General features: G+C 37.3%; 1 protein-coding gene across 5 annotated transcripts in view; it reads left to right on the forward strand.

Moving 5' to 3' along the window:
• The first annotated feature begins 6,139 nt into the window (after positions 1-6,139).
• Positions 6,140-22,840, forward strand: part of LOC125668126 (polypyrimidine tract-binding protein 1) — a 42,343-nt gene continuing 25,642 nt past the window's right edge. For 2 of the 5 annotated variants that reach the window (XM_048901921.2, XM_056164087.1), the window contains exons 1-2: positions 6,140-6,440; positions 11,447-11,471. In XM_048901921.2, the coding sequence (XP_048757878.2) occupies positions 6,433-6,440; positions 11,447-11,471 (33 nt within the window). In that variant the 5' untranslated portion in view covers positions 6,140-6,432. The remainder of the gene's footprint in view (positions 6,441-11,446; positions 11,472-22,840) is intronic. The other 3 variants (XM_056164089.1, XM_056164090.1, XM_048901922.2) reach the window with 3 other exon arrangements.

Genomic DNA, 22,840 nt, shown 5'->3' on the forward strand with positions numbered 1-22,840 from the left:
TTATCTTATACTGATTACAAGAAGGGGTCTTTGAAGCCCGGCATTAAAAAATGTTCTAATATGATAACTCAAAATAAATTTATAAGGTATTTCAAACCTGAAGTATGACTGATTACTCGTGATCTAGTTTTGGTAAATTTGGATTACTATCATAAGAATATGATTACTAAGGAATTTATAATACATAAGATTAACGAAATGTCTGGCGATATTTTTTTTAAAATATGAAATCATTCTATTATACACATGTCTTTAAAGTAATAAGTTGTAGAAATTTTAAATTCAGAAACATTCAGTACATGCGTTTGTGTTCTATGACACAACACACATACATACATGTATCTGTTCTACGACATCTCATGCAGTTACCCCATAGGCCAATACATTATATTAATTAGTTGTGGTAACTTTCATCACAAGTCTATCAAACTGGCCAAGTTGGAATTCATTTGGTATTTCGAATTTGAATTACATGCAAAATGCATGGCTTTCTGTGCTTGATCACTAGTGTGTGGTTTATTTCCTTCCAGCTAGTGTGGAAAAATATTATACCCAAATATTTGAATTCATAAATGACATTTACAATATTATTCCTGTTGGTCACTGAGGTCCTTTCGAAAACACTCAAATCTTTCAAAATGCCAATCAGAGTTGCTGTTTATCTGAGCGCATGGAATATATAATATTTTCATCTTGTAGCGTAGAAATTGTACTATATCACAGGTCTATACTGGTGTTATCATATCACTGTGTGTTTACAGATAATTAAATAATTATATATGTTTGATATAATGTCCAATATTGGAGCCAAATTCGGTAAATACATATACTATCTCTCTATCCCTTTCCCCTCCCTCTCGTCTCTCTCTCTATTCCTTTCTCTCTCCCTCTCATCTCTCTCCCCTCTCTCTATTTAATTATTGAGTACATGAAGATGTTTGTCCATCAAATTGGTAGACTCGAGAGTTATCGAGCTAACAATTTTGAATTACATACATGTAGTGCTCCCTCGATATATTGTCCATTTTTGTTCAAGACTAATTTGAACCATAAAGAGGGGGTGCCAATATAACGAATTCACCATTACAGACAACTCACTGAGCAGTCAAAAGAAATTTAATTCTGTAGATTATATTGTGCTTTCGTAGATTTTTAAAAAGCGTTTGATTCTATAGATAGATCAATGCTGTGGATCAAGCTTGCAAAATCGGGCATTTAAGGGAAACTACTCCCGGATATCAAAGCGGGCGAAGTCTTGTCTTGGTGTAGACGGCCAACACAGCATAGGCGTAGCTTGGGTTCGAATATTACCGAGGCAGGGGGGCTGCGCCCCCCAGAAGCTATCGGCATTTTAACAACGTAAAAGGTGTTTTGGTTTTTTTTACCGAGGCAGCTGCCTCGGTTTCCTCAATGGAAGCTACGCCACTGCACAGTGACTATTTTAGTAACAATGTGGGGTTAATGCAAGGGGGAGTATTGTCGCCAATATTATTCAATTATATGTAAACGATTTGGAAGTAGGTTTGTTTTGGGGTTTGTTTGGGTTTTTTTTAAATTCGGCGGGTTTGTGATACGAGTTATCTTCCCTGAATTTATTCTCGTTTTAAATGTATGCGGGTGACATGGTTCTTTTTTCAGAATCGGTCGAGGGACTATATACAGAGCCAGTTAAATGCTTTAGATTGTTATTGTAAAGAATGGAAATTGAGTATTAATGTTGAAATGTCAAAGAGTGTAGTTTTTAGAAATACATGTAGTGGTAAAATAAAAAACAATGAGTACTGGTCCATTTGGGACTAAGGTATTGGAAAATGAAAATGTAGAAAGATTCAATTGTTTGGGGATTTTTTTTCATTTTAACAATAAATTTACTAGAACCGAGGAACAATTAGCAGTAGGAAAACAATGTTTAATCTAAAAAAAAAATATACGAGGGATGTCACTAAATACTGAAAATTTATTATCGCTTTATTGTTATATTGCAGGAATAGTCAAATATGCCTTTGAAATTTGGTTTTCTTTTATAAAGGTTATAATTTTGATAAAGTACATACTGACTTCTGTAACCAAATACTTGGAGCTATGAAAAAGAGTACAAGAAATGTAGTTGTATACACTGACTTGGGCAGAGTCCCTCCTATGTATGGTTAATGGTTATACACCATTGTTAAGTTTTGGAGTAAGGTGCTAGTTAGTGAAATTTGTATAATTAGAAATGTTATGAAGAAACGATATTAATTGTGAAAAATACAAATGTAGAAATTGGGCTTTTGATGTTAAGAAAATTTTAATAGATCTTGAATTAATTCAATAACATTTGGATTAATAATAATAATTTAAAAAGAAGAAGAAGAAGAAGAGATAAACATATGCTACAAACTGAACAACAAAGAAATTTTGATCAAGCTAAGCAAGATATTTTTTCAAAGATCGAAAATTCAAGAAAATGTTCATATTAAGATATTCTAGTGATGGATTATATCTTCAATGAATAATCTATCATAAAAAAAAATCAATTCCTGTAAAGTTGCAAAAATGTATATCTAAAATGCGATTACCCTCGCACCCTTTAGTCATAGAAACAGGCAGGTATTCTAATACAGTCAGAACAAATACATGTTGTACTTTTTGTGTGAATAATGTTGAAAATGAATATCATTTTATGGAGCGGTGTGTTTTAACTTGTGTATGTCATATGATATAATATTCTAATAAATATGAATAGTACATTTGAAGCATATGTTATGATTTCAGTCAAACTCCTAGATCCTTTCCTATATTTACGTAGAGTAATAAGTGAGTGAAAAAATTTAAAGGTCTGATATTTAATTGGCGGTAGACTGAGTTTTATTCAGTCAGAATCTTCAGAGTTTTTGGTCAGGTTAACTGTGGTTTAATTTTGAGCAGTTTTAATTGGTATATTATCATTGACATTTGAATTTGACAAAGACATTTTTAGACCTTAAAATCCAGACCTGACAGTAAGTACTGTAATTTTATTAACATTTATCTTCATAATGTGTATACATAGCTAAATCAGTGTTTGAGAGAAGAGTGAAAGTTTAGATATGAAGAATAATAAATACCACTTTAAAAGTTATTTCATCTCAGTGTATGCTTATATAATTAGTGTATATAGTACTGTAATGAAGCATTTGTTATAAATAGATAAGAAGTATCCAGGCAGCATTTTGATGTTAGCATGAACTGGGCCTTGTCGTTGTAATTAAAATATATTCTCCATATTGTCAGCACCCAGAGGTTTCCGTTCCTTCAAACCGAAAGAATACTTCAAAGCTATTCGACAGTCCCTTAAAGGAGATGCGAGCAGGATTGTCATGAACTCGGGTCCTGAAGCAACGCTATCCGATATTCTCAGTAGAGTTGACAGTGTTTATGACATTGTCGACAGAGCAGAGGCTGTTCTTGTGGACTTTTGGGCAAGACGACAGAAACTCACTGAAGATGTATCATCATGGAGTTGCAGATAGACATTATGTGCAAAGTACGTCAGGCTATTTAAGACATTGACTCTAGTGAAAAGGCTTCCATGCTACACAACATGCCGTGGATTGGACTTGAACCTTCACTATAGAACATCACTGGATACCTGTCTGACAGCATCCAAAGCTTTGATAAACACTGAGTGACCATTAGGAGAGTGGAACAGGAGCGTGATTGATAGAAACAATCCTGTTAAAAACAGACATTCTATGGAACAAAAAACAGAAACCAAAACCACGAAAGAGAAAGAAATCTGCAAAACAGACACCAGTGACAGTGTGATTTTTAATGAACTGAAGATTTCAGTGAATTCGGACATGGATAATCCTATTGTAAACATTCAGGACAACAATGAAACAGAGATAGGAACTGTATCAACATCATATGTGTCACATAACAGTCCAAAATATTCTTCTTGGACAGCCAGTAAACATGATGATGAACCTGTGTGCTTCAAATGTGGACAACATGGTCACATCGCAATAGGATGTCGAGTGATTACACACTACTAAAGACGGTCGTACTACACTCAGAAATCCCGAAAACGAGGATATATACACCAACAATATACGCAGTCCTCAAAGACTTACAACAAGAAGTCGTCATTGATAGGAGAGTGCAATGAAGTGTCTATCAAGGTTTTCAATGTTGCAACTACTGCATTACTTGACACTGGCTCCACTGTCTCTACCATAAGTGAAACATTCTACAAGGAACATTTCCCTGATGTTCCATTGCATCCTCGCAAGTCAAGTGTCCGATTCGCTTACAGTGTCTCAATGAAAGTAAACGAATAAGATGATCCCATGGAAGTCTTTATAATTTGCACTGAATGTAGATCGAGTGTGCAGATGGACATTGAACAGCTTCCATATTCCGGATACACTTCACTGGACATACAGATATCGGGAATCTCATCATTTCCATTACTGAATGACTGTTTGTTCCTGGTTGTTCAACAGAGTGATTATAACTCGAAAGTTCCAGTTCTTATGGGAACCACATTCTCTACCCCGATGGAAACCAATCTACTAGGTATCACTAAGGAAACCACAAAGGGTATGTATGGATACCAGTTCCTAGAGAAAGCAGACATACATACACCATACGGTACCTATCCATGAGATGTTTAGTGATGCGTGAAAGAGAACTTTCCAAAATAGGAACACACCGGCTTTCATTAAATCGACAGAGAATAGGAAAAATCACCATACCTGCCAATAGTGAAGTTGTAATTAATGGTTCATTGGATGGAACTTGGATCGGAGCGATGAGAAGCGAGAGTGCTACCTGTGCGCTGCCTGGACAAACTTCGAAATTCTACATTACAGATGATTCCTTAATACTGCTCTTAAGATGATGAAGGGCGTCTCTAACACATTCCTAGATAAATCTTCGAACTCTTATTGTGACCCCACCATGGCCTCAAGGCTCATGATTTGAACAAAATTAAATCTTGATTTTGAATATATAAAGAGGTTTTAGTAGAAGTCTTGAATTGATTTGAAGTGATTGTAGAGAAGTTGAAAATCTAATTAAATATTTCAAACAACGACGACAACGGACTATTTTTCATCAGAAAAGCTAACATGGGTATTTGGTTCAGGTGAGCTAAACTACAATCATCTGGTTATAGGACTGATGTAAATACAGTCTGCTCCGGATATATTAAAATTCTGGGGACTGCATGTTGAACTATATAAATAATGTTACTGGAGATCTATTTTCCCTTCAATATAACCTAAACATAAAACAACCTCAATATAATTGGGATATACTGTAATAGGGAAAAGGTGTTTCATTTGAATAATAGTGATGAGAAACTGAAATTAATTAAGTCTGTAACAAACGACGAAAATTAACAGAAGAAAAAGAAAACAAGCGCTCATCCCAGAAGCTTACAGAAAGATTCAGAACGACTTATGAAGGTGACCTTAGGGGAAATCACATATTTTGGAGATATTATTGGTTCTATATAGAAGGTGGGGTGTGTGATGGGGGGGGGGGGGGTTATATAGATCTATCTACATGCTATCCACACTCCGGGTACCTTTATACAAAATGAAAGGGGCATTAAAAAGAGCTATAGATGTGAAATTGATAGCACCCCCTCTTTTTTTCAAATAGGAGCGGATGCAAGAATTTTTGAAAGGGGTTGGGCTGTACCATTAATTTTGGTTTTCAAAGGTCGGGTTCCACCCTCAAAATGTGTTATTTTACCCTTTTTAAAGCAAAATTTTTCTGACGAAGGTGTGTGTGTGGGGGTGGGGTGGGGGGGGGGTCGTGGGTCGGACCCCCCCCCCCCCCCCCCTCGACTGTCAAAACTTTCTGAACAGTCAATGGCAAAGGAATATATATTAATAATTAATAAAAACATTTATTTTGTACAATAAGAAGAGAATCCTAATGAAACTACGTTAGATAACCGCGTTTAGTGTAAAGGGAAAAAATTCTATATTAGGAAGAATTTATTTATTCCATGATTTATCCATGTGCCTGCTTTGAGATTAAAAAAGTGTTTAAAAGAAAATTACAGCTAATGTTCCTTTTACGAAATAGAAATACCAAGCTTCATGAAATAGTAATGTAATATATATCACTTTTAATCATTTATTGAAATGCGCACAACAAAATCATAGACAAAATGAAATATTGTACGAATGCATGGTGATCGAGTTGCTATGTTTACTTTCGTATTATTTCAACAAGATTTTGTCCCACTCTGTGAAAAATTGGAAGCAAATAAATCGAAAAGCATAAAGAATTCAATCAAAGTGTCATACATAGAGAGAGTTCAAGGAGGGGAGAAATGCTCTCATTATTTTTAACTTTTACTTTCATTTCTGGGTGAAATTGCCGCCATTTTGAAGATTGAATGAAAGAAAGAATTGTGTGAGGAACTTTGTCAACGTGAGTTGTTCTGTTGTTATGGACGGGTAAGCTTTAATAAAGCGTGACCACATCATCCCACATCAGATTACCATTTTCTCATCGTCATCTAACTCTTTAAGTCATTTTAATCGCTTTAACTTTGGTAAACAAACACATGTGGTAATATGGACGTTTTTCATCACTTCCGTTTTGTGTCTAACTTTTGAGTCTCCTAATCTTTTTCATCCTGTTATCTATCAGTCAGGAAATTAAACTTGAGGAAATTATTTTTCTGTTATAAGTGTCATCCTCTGTTGAGAGACTTGATGTAATCTATTTTTACTGAACACGAACATGATTTATTCTTGATAACATATGCATTTGTAAGCACTGGAAAGGACGCTCTAAATCGCATCGACTTTTCCAAGAGTACATTCTGAGAACGATATGATCTTTTGTAAGCAAATCCTGTCAATTCAAGTTACTTAAGGGAAAATAACCATATTTTTAAAATACTTTCGCAACCACAACATTTTAGAATGAAAACAAAAACAAACTTAACTTTATTGTTTGAGGTGAATGACATGGCGAATTTTCTAAACTGAAGCAGTGCATTCAGCCTGGTTGTTACTAGTCTCAATCTAAATGTTTTCCATTCTTATACAACGTTTACACAACATACATTAATGTCTTTATATTAGCAGGGAGGGGGGGGTGTTGTTGTGGACAGTAACTGAAGGAAATTCACAACATATTTGAACTTGCATCACACATGACCATTAGTTAGTTCGATCCTGCCACTCAGTCACTATTGGTAAAGTCATGCTTAAACTGTGACATCTTGTTTTCAGTTATCATGGGATATATGTAAATTCAGTTAAAACCTGGTTTTTTGTTTTTTTTTGAAGTAAGTAATATTTATTTAAAGTCAGCATTATTTTTACATTACAAAAGGAAACAGAAGTACAACTTGTACACCACACTAGGCTAACAGCTGAACCTGATTGTGCAGAATGTTCCTGCACATTGAAATGATAGCAGTTGGAGAATTAACATTTCCCCCAAAATCCCATGGACAAACTGTTCATGTTATGCCTGAACTATTTTCTCAAAAGTTTCCTTAATGTTGTGGCTTCACTAGAAAGCTGATTCTCAAGCACTGTTCAGTGTACACAAATCAAGTTAAATTTAGAGGGTGTTGCCATCTTTTTTGAGTACATTGGTTTAACTTCTGGTGAAGAAATGTGTGTAGAGTTATAGATAGCTTATGTCTGCTGATTGCAGTTACATTGTAACTTTGCTTCAAAACCTATCATTGTGTTTGTTTTTGCATGGTTTATATGATTTTTAAAAAAAGCTGATATTGAAGAAAAGGCTCAATGTGTTTAAACGCTGTAGTATTTACGATTTTATATGTAATTAATGTATTGTGATTCTCCGTAAAATCCCCCAATGGACATGAAATATGATGTATGTGATTTTCACATGCAAGTGACTTTTCAACTTACGTGAACAGTAATATTTATGAACATCGGCCTGTTTCACTTTACATGAACATAGGTATATGTTTAACTCTACGTGAACAGTGATATTTATGAACATCGGTCTATTTAATCCTACATGAACAGCAATATTTATGAACATTGATCTGTTTAACCCAACATGAACAGCAATATTTATGAACATCGGTCTGTTTAACTTTACATGAACAGCAATATTTATGAACATCGATCTGTTTAACCCTATATGAACAGCAATATTTATGAACATCGATCTGTTTAACCCAACATGAACAGCAATATTTATGAACATCGGTCTGTTTAACTTTACATGAATAGCAATATTTATGAACATTGATCTGTTTAACTTTACATGAACAGCAATATTTATGAACATTGATCTGTTTAACCCTACATGAACAGCAATATTTATGAACATTAGTATGTTTAATCCTACATGAACAGCAATATTTATGAACATCAGTCTGTTTAACTTTACATGAACATAGGTATGTTTAACTCTACATGAACAGCAATATTTATGAACATTGTTCTGTTTAACCCTACATGAACAGCAATATTTATGAACATCTGTCTGTGTAACTTTACATGAACAGCAATATTTATGAACATCGATCTGTTTAACCCTATATGAACAGCAATATTTATGAACATCGATCTGTTTAACCCAACATGAACAGCAATATTTATGAACATCGGTCTGTTTAACTTTACATGAATAGCAATATTTATGAACATTGATCTGTTTAACTTTACATGAACAGCAATATTTATGAACATTGATTTGTTTAACCCTACATGAACAGCAATATTTATGAACATTAGTATGTTTAATCCCACATGAACAGCAATATTTATGAACATCTATCTGTTTAACCCAACATGAACAGCAATATTTATGAACATCGGTCTATTTAACCCTACATGAACAGCAATATTTATGTACATTGATCTGTTTAACTCTACATGAACAGCAATATTTATGAACATCGATCTGTTTAACCCTACATGAACAGCAATATTTATGAACATCAGTCTGTTTAACTTTACATGAACAGCAATATTTATGAACATCGATCTGTTTAACCCTACATGAACAGCAATATTTATGAACATCGGTCTGTTTAACTTTACATGAACAGCAATATTTATGAACATTAGTATGTTTAATCCTACATGAACAGCAATATTTATGAACATCGGACTGTTTAACTTTACTTGAACAGCAATATTTATGAACATCTGGTCTGTTTAACTTTACATGAACAGTAATATTTATGAACATCGGTCTTTTTAACTTTACATGAACATCGGTCTGTTTAACTCTACATGAACAGTAATATTTATGAACATCGATCTGTTTAACTTTACATGAACAGCAATATTGATGAACATTGGTCTGTTTAACCCTACATGAACAGCAATATATATGAACATCACAGTGCTCCAAGTTGCGAGTAAAACAGTCGCATTTGTGACCAGAAAATCAATTTTGCGACTAGAGATTATAATTAAGTCGCATTTTCGCGAGTGAAGAAAATTTGGGCAACCAGTAAAATTTTAGAATCAAGATCGGAAGTCTGAATAAATATTTTTCAGTCTCGGTCAAAACAATCAAGATGGCGGGAAAACGAGGTTTAGAGCACTTTGGATTTATCAATAGTAAAAAACAGAAGCCTCAGCCTAGTACATTTAACAAAGAAATTCAAGAATCACACGGGGAAAGTTCTGCATCAAAAGATGGTGTAGCAGTGTCTAAAGAGAAATGCAAAAGTAAAGGAAAAACCCCAGTCCTCAAATGGCGGAGGGAATTTTCGTGATGGCAAAATGTTTTGCAGAATTTGTGAGGCCAATTAGCCAGCAACGTCCACCATTTCTGGACATCCATTGTCCTATTTCGCCACAACCGAGTGTACATCTTTCAAACGTTGAAATGTGACTATTCACGGTACAGTAAGAGACATGTCGTTGTCCGTGACCGCATTATTAGCAGTAAGTCGAGCGGGGCAACTGTTGCTGCTAATTTTCAAAGACAATCAAACTTGGGATGTAGTGTTCTTATTGATGCTGGTACTAATTGTTCAGCAAAAGATCCAACAAAACTAGGAGCTCTTATTCGCATAACATGATAAGCAGTGAAGGCCCACTTATTGATAACTTTAAAGCAAATCTTTGTGTGGAACGCTGGGTTTTCTTCCCCAGAAGCGTACTGTAAAATATACAGGATGGCCCAATGCAATACAACTTTTGCCAGAGTAAATACTTGACTTGTTAGCATCCAGCATGTTTCACAGTACATTTCTATTCAGTTTAAAAATAAAACAAACAAAATGTATACATGGGTGTTGATTTTTTACTTGAAAGAGATTCATATTTTAAAAAAAACCTTGTAAGTCTTATATTTACAAAATCTTTTACTATGGCAACTAGAAATTTGAAAATGGCAACCAGAAATATTTTTAGGTCGCCATTTTGTGACCTGATAGCAGATGCGACTTGGAGCACTGCATCAGTCTGTTTAACTTGACATGAACAGTAATATTTATGAACATCAGTCTGTTTATATTATGGGGTACATAGAGACAATGGAAACATATTGGGATAATTTCTGCTTAATTTGCAATTACCAAATCGATTCCATGCTTCTACAAACTAAGAAGACATTTATTCCCAAGGTGTAGCGTATCAAAAATAACCATATCGCCATCAGTCTACCACAATGTGTGTGTTGTATCATGAGTGGGAGGGCTAAATCATTTCAGATTTTGTTGGATCAGTCTTAATTTTGAAGTCTGTTTAAGCTCTTTGCATTTTATAAATTTTACATGTTTGTTGGACTACCCAATAGTGAAGAAGTCTGGCATTTTTTTTTTTACTAGCTCTGGACTGCAGGAGTAGTGATGATGTTGAACCTTGCTTGTTTGCTTTTTCCCTTTCCTGTTGTGCTTGTTACCACTTCCTTTTGTGCTTGTTACCACTTGTGCTTGTTACCACTTCCTGTTGTGCTTGTTACCACTTCCTGTTTTTGCTTTTTACCCCTTCTTGTGCTTTTTACCACTTTTTGGTATGCTTTTCCAGAACTCTTCTTGCAGAATTCTTAAAATCTTTCGGTTCTATCGGCAAGTCTGATGTTTGGAATTTGAGTGCTTATGATGTTTATGACAGATTATGAGTCAGTGGATGAATTCAAACAAAATTTTGTCAGATTTACAAAAGTTGTTTTGTTGACATATCTACTGGTCATTTGGACTGACACAAAACCCGAATAAATTGGACATTACTGACAGTGAATTTTTTTCCTTCAAGAACTCTGTTCTAATGCTTTATTTCCCTTCATGTTGTTCATTTTATCATTTTTACTACGCTTTTTCCCTTCATGTACTTTCCCCCCATTTTACTCCCCCCCCCTTCATGTGCAATTTTTCCAGTCATGTGCCCTTTTCCTCTTCTTTTGGTGCTACAATATTGGATGATTAGGGTGATGTGACATATATTTGTGTATCCAATTTCTACAAACAATTAACAACTGTTTTTTTTCTTCTATTTGATAGAGACTACCTGATGCCTGGAACGAAGGTAAGTGTTGTCTTTCAGTATTATTTCAGCGACATTCACGCTTGTCACCTCGCCATTTCCACCCTGAAATGATTTTTGACGACCTGTTTGTTTACCTTAGTTCCTCCAAATGTTGACCTGGTGACAAGTTTGTCAGTATTATTTGTATATATTTCATATTAAATTGAATACAAATCAAAATAATGTAAAAAAATAAAAAAATAAAACCCAGTGTGTAAAACTTTTTAAAGTATTTTGGTTTGGTGTGATAACAGAAATCATCTTTCGAAATTCCGGAAATGTCTGGTTTACATCTTATTACACAAGAGCAAAACATCCGGTTAAATGAAGGCATTCAGCGTAATTGGGTAAAGAAACCGGGTACTGACTCCTAACAATTTAAGGAAAAGATAATCTATGAAGGAAACTGTAAAGAGGGTCCATTTAGACACTGTTGACTCGGGGGGGGGGGGGGGGGGGGGGGGGGGGGGGACAATCCGTGGTACATTATGAGAATGAGAAAATGTTGCCAAAATGCCAGTATTATCTTTGACTTTAGTCATGGCTGAACATCGTTCAACCTTGAAGCTGTAAAATATATAAGCTGCTGCTTTCATGCCTAAGGAAAAGACAAATGAAAACTTTTAAGGACAGAAACAATGGTTGAAATTCTTGCTGAAACAAAGTGAAAATTATGAGAATAGAATTTGTTCAATTTTAGGCCCATTAAAGCATACAAAAACAAACATACATAAAGTAATATATAGTGAGGGGAAGAAATCTAAATGATTGACATTATGCATAATATGTCCATTTGAAATATAGTGTGACACTGCAGTGTTGGAAATTGGTTTAAAACTTGGGATAGACCACAATTCTATGCCAAAACATGACGACATAGACCTCATCGAATTGACATAGACCGCAACACATTGAAAAAAAATATCACAAAAAACTCATTTTCATTTACCTCTAATGTACTTAGAAAGCATATTTTCATTCCATGCATTTCCATAACAATATCCTCCTCTCCTTATAAAATTTATCAGACATCGACTGACCATGTGGGGTCCTTTGGGATAACTTTATGGCTTTAAATCTAAAAAAATCAGCATAGACAATTTGGTCTACCTCAATTACAATTGACATAGACCAGTGTCATTTGACATAGACTCGGTCTATCGGTCTATGGTTAATTTCGAACACTGAGTGTGAACGAAGTTGAGAAAAAGATGACTGTTAGTTAGAGCAGAGTGAAGAGAATGTAAAGGTAGATCTGAGAGAGTGATGAGAGTGAGAAAGTGATGAGAGTGAACATGATGTGTACGAGGAGAGACTTAATGAGATTCTGTATGAAACTGAAAAAGAAATGCAATAAATTTTAAAATAATACATTTAAAGTCCTTTTAGTTTGATATTTATGTTTGGGCGACCTGAAACCCATCTGGGCAACCTGAGAGCGGTACCTAGGTTACCCGAACAGGGAATCCAATTCTGATGAGTGTCAGACCCTGAATTAAGTGAGCGAATTTGATAATTAGTCCACAAGTAATATTATTCCCCTGGGGTTCCAGTTTCAGGGTTCTGTGACATCATCATGGTACTCTGTCATTTTCTACTTCTCCTTGATTATTTGAGAACAAAGACCCCCCTTCCCTATCACATATCAACAAGAGATAACACCGATACTGCTAGTTCTGAGGATATTTTTTTGTTCAGTGGCTTGCAGCTTGTTGCTGGCAAAAGATCAGGTCACACTGACCATTGGTCAGACAACACAGGAGCGAGAGTCTACAAATTACTGAGTGCTGGTGATCTTATAGATAGGGTGAACATGTATCAGAAATTAGATACAGGAGTCGGAGCAATGAAAACCGTTATAGATAACAAGATAACTAACAAACACAGGCATAAGAATAAAAAAGGGTTTGTGCAAAAATAAAACAGACATTGTTTTGACTGGACACACAGCGAGAACCAGCTTATTGTGGTCAGATTCACAGTTTCTCTTTAAATAGATTGGTAAATGAAGTTTGTATTGCAGATATCACAGTTTTCCCATAGACAGGATGGTAAATGAGTTTTATAGCAGAAATCAGTTTTTCCCCTCGAACAGTGAAAACAAAGACACTGAGTTTAAACAGGAAACAGAGTACTTACAACACAATGGGGAAAATCAGCTTATTGGTGGGCTGTGAAAATACAGTACAATGTTAGTACTTGTACTAATTTATCACATTTTTAGTACTTTTACTAATTGTACTACATTTTGTACATGTAAGGGAGAGTGTGGTTTTACATTTGTAAGTCATTTTAAATTCTGAATTTGTTGTTAAATGATGTGTAGTGGTGTTGTAGGAGTTAGTTCCCTTGTTACAGATCTCTGGTATTGTAAAAAGCCAATAATGATGCATGCATTAAACAGATTTTACAATAATGAAATTAGGATGGTTTAAGTTACACATATGTTGTGGCTTTGTCAAGAGGCAGAGGCTGTAATGGCTGTAGTGGTGGGTGATAGGAAAGATTGCAAAATTCTATGTAAGACTAGAATGATTAAAAATCAATAACAAGATGTGTTATTGTCCTATGTCACTGTTCGTAGGGAGATGTTGTTTCTTAACCATTCATATTACATATAATATGGGATCACTCTGCATGGTTATCAACTCATATTACCAAAATGAAATTGTAATTTTAGTTTTTGTTGATCGAGTCACGGTCAATATATTTTGTTGAAGTTTAAAAAATTGATTTACTGTCTTTCATTAAGGGTGCTGGGTGATTAAGGTTTGGGGTCTGTGAATTCTATAGATGGCTGCTTTTTCAGTGACAGCTGGGTGATTAGTGTGACCTTTTCTCTTATTGTTAGTAGTCAGCATCAGGGATTGATTTGTCAGGTTGTTTTGTTACCTGTCCATTGTTCCCAGGAAAACCATAGGTAAATATACCTCCAGCTCTAATTGCAAAATTTAATGCAGAGGGAGTAGAAATTCAACAGTGTCGAACAGCTTGCCAGCTACAGAAGCATTTACCAGAATCCATTATGACACATGAAATATTTATACCGTATCAGTATTCATCGGGAGGCAACACCAAGCGCCTCATCTATTATTTACTGCCGCAATATTATATCAACTCTTGATGAGCTGCACCAATTAATTAAAAGGATTGAGAAGTTTATTATTGACGTGGCTTGCTGTATATCAGGAGGCTAATGAATATACCCACTGTCATCAAGAGCTTTTACAAGTGATCAATGGCAGTAATTATGATATAAGGACTTCTGATGTCTCGAGAGGGCATCAGTCCCCATGTGTTATATCACATGAAATTTCAAAATTTCTTGAGAATCCTGAGTGAACCTACCCAGTTAATTGGGGATTCGGGGTGATTGTGTAACGTAACTGACATTTTCAGTTTAAATAAAACTGGGACTTGGAGCAATGCTTTGGAAAACCTCTAATTGATTATCCTAAAACCTAATCTTGTCAGCATCGACAGCATGCAGTGAAAGACTGTCCTCTCAGTCAAAACCAAATCTTCTGTCAGTATCAACGGCAGCAAAAGACAGTCCTCTCACTTCTGTCAGTATGACAGCAGCAAACGATGGTCCTCTCACTTCTGTCAGTATTGACAGCAGCAAAAGACAGTTCTCTCACTTCTGCCAGTATTGACAGCAGCAAAAGACAGTTCTCTCACTTTTGTCAGTATTGACAGCAGCAAACTACAGTCCACTTCTGTCGGTATCAACAGAAGCAATTTTAAGACAGCTAATCCTCTCTCAAACTGGAGTTTTCTTAGTTCAGTTCATGAATTTATCTTTTTGAAATCTGAATTGCAAATGCAAAGCAAAATTAGGTCTGCAGATAGTTTCTTCAAGTAAATGAATGTACAGATGTTGATATTTTTTGTATGAGATGAAAGATCCTCATTTGACATGGCTAATCAGAGGCAGAGAAACTTCACAAAATAAACAACCATTGTATTAGAAGTTAAAATTAATCAGAGCCTTAGAATGAGATTTTTTGATATTTTTAATGTCTCTGTCATTAAGATGAAGTTTTGTTAGACTTAGATACATGTGAGATACTACACAATTCATGGTGTACGTCCCATTATGTGTGATACTAGGCATCTCATGGTGTACGTCTCATTGTGTGTGATACTAGGCATCTCATAGTGTACATCTCATTGTGTGTGATACTAGGCATCTCATGGTGTACGTCTCATTGTGTGTGATACCAGACGTTTCATGGTGTACGTCTCATTGTGTGTGATACCAGGCATCTCATAGTGTACATCTCATTGTGTGTGATACCAGGCATCTCATAGTGTACATCTCATTGTGTGTGATACCAGGCATCTCATAGTGTACATCTCATTGTGTGTGATACTAGGCATCTCATGGTGTACGTCTCATTGTGTGTGATACCAGGCATCTCATAGTGTACATCTCATTGTGTGTGATACTAGGCATCTCATGGTGTACGTCTCATTGTGTGTGATACCAGGCATCTCATAGTGTACATCTCATTGTGTGTGATACCAGACGTTTCATGGTGTACATCTCATTGTGTGTGATACCAGACGTTTCATGGTGTACATCTCATTGTGTGTGATACCAGACGTTTCATGGTGTACGTCTCATTGTGTGTGATACCAGACGTTTCATGGTGTACGTCTCATTGTGTGTGATACCAGACGTTTCATGGTGTACGTCTCATTGTGTGTGATACTAGGCATCTCATAGTGTACATCTCATTGTGTGTGATACTAGGCATCTCATAGTGTACATCTCATTGTGTGTGATACCAGGCATCTCATAGTGTACATCTCATTGTGTGTGATACCAGACGTTTCATGGTGCTACATCTCATTGTGTGTGATACCAGACGTTTCATGGTGTACGTCTCATTGTGTGTGATACTAGGCGTCTCATGGTGTACGTCTCATTGTGTGTGATACCAGACGTTTCATGGTGTACATCTCATTGTGTGTGATACTAGGCGTCTCATGGTGTACATCTCATTGTGTGTGATACCAGACGTTTCATGGTGTACATCTCATTGTGTGTGATACCAGACGTTTCATGGTGTACATCTCATTGTGTGTGATACTAGGCGTTTCATGGTGTACGTCTCATTGTGTGTGATACTAGGCGTCTCATGGTGTACGTCTCATTGTGTGTGATACTAGGCATCTCATAGTGTACGTCTCATTGTGTGTGATACTAGGCGTCTCATGGTGTACGTCTCATTGTGTGTGATACTAGGCGTTTCATGGTGTACGTCTCATTGTGTGTGATACTAGGCGTCTCATGGTGTACGTCTCATTGTGTGTGATACTAGGCATCTCATGGTGTACGTCTCATTGTGTGTGATACCAGGCATCTCATGGTGTACGTCTCATTGTGTGAAATACTAGACGTCACTTGGTGTACGTCTCATTGTGTGTGATATCAGACGTTTCATGGTGTACGTCTCATTGTGTGAGGTACTAGACATCTCTTTGTAAATGTCCCATTGTGTGCTTTCAATAAGATGGTTGTTTGTAGGTCGACTTTGATACACGTGATACTAGACGCCTGTCTCTTGGTGTTCGTCTCATTGTGTGCTATCCAGTTTGTTGTATGATACTGATCAATGGATGATCATAGATGACAGTTAACACTGCACACATCTGTCGCTCTTAATCCTGTGTAACAGGTGGTCAGTTCAATACTGACAGAGAAGCAGGGCAGGAATTAGAAGGTCACAACGCTCACACCCAAAACAAGGGTTTTCAGACAGTCCCGTCAGCACGCCCACAAACCTGTTTTTATGCCCCGGTAATCAGAGATGAGACAAGGGTTTTCAGACAGTCCCGTCAGCACGCCCCACAAACCTGTTTTTATGCCCCGGTAATCAGAGATGAGACAAGGGTTTTCAGACAGTCCCGTCAGCACCCCCTCAAACCTGTTTTTATGCCCCGGTAATCAGAGATGAGACAAGGGTTTTCAGACAGTCCCTGTTTTTATGCCCCGGTAATCAGAGATGAGACAAGGGTTTTCAGACAGTCCCTGTTTTTATGCCCCGTTAATCAGAGATGAGACAAGGGTTTTCAGACAGTCCCGTCAGCACCCCCACAAACCTGTTTTTATGCCCCGGTAATCAGAGATGAGATTTAACCTGTTTTTATGCCCTGGTAATCAGAGATGAGACAAGGGTTTTCAGACAGTCCCGTCAGCACCCCCACAAACCTGTTTTTATGCCCCGGTAATCAGAGATGAGACAAGGGTTTTCAGACAGTCCCTGTTTTTATGCCCCGGTAATCAGAGATGAGACAAGGGTTTTCAGACAGTCCCTGTTTTTATGCCCCGGTAATCAGAGATGAGATTTAACCTGTTTTTATGCCCCGGTAATCAGAGATGAGATTTAACCTGTTTTTATGCCCCGGTAATCAGAGATGAGATTTAACCTGTTTTTATGCCCCGGTAATCAGAGATGAGATTTAACCTGTTTTTATGCCCCGGTAATCAGAGATGAGATTTAACCTGTTTTTATGCCCCGGTAATCAGAGATGAGATTTAACCTGTTAGGGTTTCTGGTATGTCTGGCAATTTAAACTTTAACCTTGGCCAAATATTTTGAATATCTCACGTGTGTATTCCTGTGACCAAACCTTTCTTTTGGTACCATAATTTTGTCATTGGTGTTTGACCTTCTTTTAAAAAAAATTCAACATTGACCATGACTTTTGAACAGTTAATGTTAGGGAATTCATATTTCACATGTTTTCCTTGGGACAATACTTTCTTTTTGTACCTAAATGTTTGACCTTGGAGATTGGACATCTGTGTTTCACAAATACAGCTTGTGTTACCAGGAGTCAATTCTTTGGATGGTACTCAAAAGAGTATGGTGGTCATCCAATCAAATATTTGGGCTTCCTCCAGATACCCTGGTTTCCTTCCACACCAGTTATCCTATCATGCCTACATCAAAGCCACCCAGAGACAACATCAAAATCATCCGGGGACAACATCAAAGCCACCCAGAGACAACAAAATCATCCAGGGACAACATGAAATCATCCAGGGACAACATCAAAGCCACCCAGAGACAACATGAAATCATCCAGGGACAACATCAAAGCCACCCAGAGACAACATCAAAATCATCCAGGGAAAACATCAAAGCCACCCAGTGACAACAAAATCATCCAGGGACAACATCAAAGCCACCCAGTGACAACATCAAAGCCACCCAGAGACATCAAAATCATCCAGGGACAACATCAAAGCCACCCAGAGACAACAAAATCATCTGGGGACAACATCAAAGCCACCCAGAGACAACATCAAAATCATCCAGGGACAACATCAAAGCCACCCAGTGACAACATGAAATCATCCAGGGACAACATCAAAATCATCCAGGGACAACATCAAAGCCACCCAGAGACATCAAAATCATCCAGTGACAACATCAAATCCACCCAGAGACAACATCAAAATCATCCGGGGACAACATCAAAGCCACCCAGAGACAACATCAAAATCATCCAGGGACAACATCAAAGCCACCCAGAGACAACATCAAAATCATCCAGGGACAACATCAAAGCCACCCAGAGACAACATGAAATCATCCAGGGACAACATCAAAATCATCCAGGGACAACATCAAAGCCACCCAGAGACAACATCAAAATCATCCAGGGACAACATCAAAGCCACCCAGTGACAACATGAAATCATCCAGGGACATCAAAATCATCCAGGGACAACATCAAAGCCACCCAGAGACATCAAAATCATCTAGGGACAACATCAGAGCCACCCAGAGACAACATCAAAGCCACCCAGAGACAACATCAAAATCATCCAGGGACAACATCAAAGCCACCCAGAGACAACATCAAAGCCACCCAGAGACAACAAAATCATCCAGGGACAACATCAAAGCCACCCAGGGACAACAAAATCATCCAGGGACAACATCAAATCCATCCAGAGACAACATCAAAGCCACCCAGAGACAACATCAAAATCATCCAGGGACAACATCAAAGCCACCCAGAGACAACATCAAAGCCACTCAGAGACAACATCAAAGCCACCCAGAGACAACATCAAAATCATCCAGGGACAACATCAAAGCCACCCAGTAACAACATCAAAGCCACCCAGAGACATCAAAATCATCTAGGGACAACATCAAAGCCACCCAGAGACAACATCAAAATCATCCAGGGACAACATCAAAGCCACCCAGAGACAGCATCAAAATCATCCGGGGACATCAAAGCCACCCAGAGACAACATCAAAATCATCCAGGGACAACATCAAAATCATCTGGGGACAACATCAAAGCCACCCAGAGACAACATCAAAGCCACCCAGAGACAACATCAAAGCCACCCAGAGACAACATCAAAGCCACCCAGAGACAACATCAAAATCATCTGGGGACAACATCAAAGCCACCCAGAGACAACAAAATCATCCAGGGACAACATCAAAGCCACCCAGAGACAACAAAATCATCCAGGGACAACATCAAATCCATCCAGAGACAACACCAAAGCCACCCAGAGACAACATGAAATCATCCAGGGACAACATCAAAGCCACCCAGAGACAACATCAAATCCATCCAGAGACAACATCAAAGCCACCCAGAGACAACATGAAATCATCCAGGGACAACATCAAAGCCACCCAGAGACAACATGAAATCATCCAGGGACAACATCAAAGCCACCCAGTGACAACATGAAATCATCCAGGGACAACATCAAAGCCACCCAGAGACAACATGAAATCATCCAGAGACAACATCAAAGCCACCCAGAGACATCAGAGCCACCCAGAGACAACATCAAAGCCACCCAGAGACAACATCAAAATCATCCAGGGACAACATCAAAGCCACCCAGAGACATCAGAGCCACCCAGAGACAACATCAAAATCATCCAGCGACAACATCAAAGCCATCCAGAGACAACATCAAAATCATCCAGGGACAACATCAAAATCATCCAGGGACAACATCAAAATCATCCAGGGACAACATCAAAGCCACCCAGAGACAACATCAAAATCATCCAGGGACAACATCAAAATCATCCAGGGACAACATCAAAGCCACCCAGAGACAACATCAAAATCATCCGGGGACAACATCAAAGCCACCCAGAGACAACATCAAAATCATCCAGGGACATCAAAGCCACCCAGAGACATTAGTATGAGCTGTATAAATACACATGTATATCTGCTGTAAATCTGTAGAAACATAAATCTCTAGGATTTGTCCCAGAGCAGGAACATTAACCAAAGTCCAATATCCAGGATCTGTTCCAGAAAGTGAATAACAATGCTGACAAAACTGTAGCTCAGTATTCCACATCTATCACAAACGGGAACATGGAACTATTGCTAACTAACCTTGTCTCAGTATTATACGTTGACCGCTATTGCATGTCCTCTACCAGGTCCACTTTGACAGAAAACAAAATGCCCCCCCCCCCCCCCCCCCCCCCCACACACACACCTCCAGGTCAATTCATCAGACAGAATGACAGACAAGACACTTCTTTGATATTGCAAAATTTTAAATCCTGAACAGGTGTCCAAGGTACACAGGCCAATCAGGTTAACAAATCGAATTCATGGGTGTGCCAAAGTTTTAATTGAAGAATTGCGTGCTAAAATGAGAAATTTATTTTCTTTTTCTTATATAATGCAATATCTCAACTTTATTTTGATATCATGTGTCTTACTATGTTGACACCATTTTTTGTTTTCATGAAAATTTAAAAAAACCAACCCAAAACAAACCCTGTTGTAGAAATATTAGTCTTGGACTTGCTGAAGTCTTTATCATGTTTATGCTGATTTTTTATTTTTCCGCAAAGATTTTTAAAAACAAATAAAGATAGAGACTTAACAAGTCTATAGATAACTATCAATGTGCGAAAACTAAGATTATTAGAGGAAATTCTGTCTTCCTTGTATGTTATGCAATTTGCCAGTGTTTATTAGATCTGCTAAGCAAACAGAGAGAAATATGTTCATGAATACATAGTGATTATGCTGCAAATTAAGATCAAATTTGTAATGAATCACACATCTATATACAATTTTTATCTCCTCTAATGAAATTTCAAAGTCATTTGGTATGATAAGAGTGTGATCTTGATATGACCTTGACATGAAAACAAAAACCCGCAACAACTACTTTTCTGTGTTTACATACATTCTACAGTTGTTGCATACAAAATATAACATCAACACATCCAAAGAATATGGAGTAATTAACATGGATGCTGGCAGTTTTCTATGATAGTTTTCCGGGTTTTTTTTTCTATGATCAGTTTTTGGGTTTTTTCTCTATGATAGTTTTTTTTTTCCTGTGATCAGTTTTCGTTTTTGTTTTTAATGGTTTTTGAGACATTTGGCTCTCCATGTTGTGTGGATGGTAGCCATAGTGATGTCCAATAAATCAAACTTGTCCTAACTGTGTTACTGGCCATCACCCCTAGTCCACTGGTGTGGTTCATTAAAGCTGGTGTGTATCGCTATCCATTCATCATCACAGAGACACAAGTTAGTGCCATCTGCAAGGTCCTTCAGATCTGCTCTTTGATATCTGTAAGGAAGCAATATTTGATTAGCCAGGGAGAATAGGCCTGTTTAACCTTTCAATGGAAGCCCTATAACCCAGGCTAGTCCACTGTTGTCTGTATATTACAACTAGATAAAGGGGGGATAATTAGATAACACACAGGAGGGGGAGGTGTCAGGGAGGGGGGAGGGGAGACCTCTCTTGCTGTATTTTAGGAAGTTGTAGAAGGAATCAGTACTTAGTAGTTGGAAGGAGAGCTGGGGGATTTTTTTCATTATTTACTTTTTTTCCCTTCTGATTATTTATCAATTTTTGGTTGATTTTCTGTGAATTCTGATCACATTTTGCAAAAATGGCATCTCATGAGTTTATAATTGTATAATCTGTCAAAAAATAGGAAGGAAGAAAAATGTGGCAAGGATAAGTTGAGCAGATTGCTCAGGATGAATGGCAGAAATTAGGGATTGCAATGAAGAAAAATGTTCCCATTTTTACACTTCTACTGTCCGATTAAGGGCTCTGTTTTACAAGTCTGAACCGATACCAAACCCATCAAGGGAGTGTTTAATTCTAGAGGCAATTGTCCATTTCATTTTTGACACTTTAAATATATTTCCAATTAAATGGATTGATTGCCTTTTGGTTTGTTTGATCTGTGTGTGAGAGCAAACAAAGCCACTCGCCAGCTACAACCAGACAATTGTTTTTGACAGAAAATTCAAACTGTCTGACCATAATGCTCAAATTCCAAACTCCCAGGGAGAGGGGGGTTCAG

The sequence above is a fragment of the Ostrea edulis genome, chromosome 4, assembly GCF_947568905.1.
Source record: "Ostrea edulis chromosome 4, xbOstEdul1.1, whole genome shotgun sequence".
Classification (NCBI taxonomy): Eukaryota; Metazoa; Mollusca; class Bivalvia; order Ostreida; family Ostreidae; genus Ostrea; species Ostrea edulis.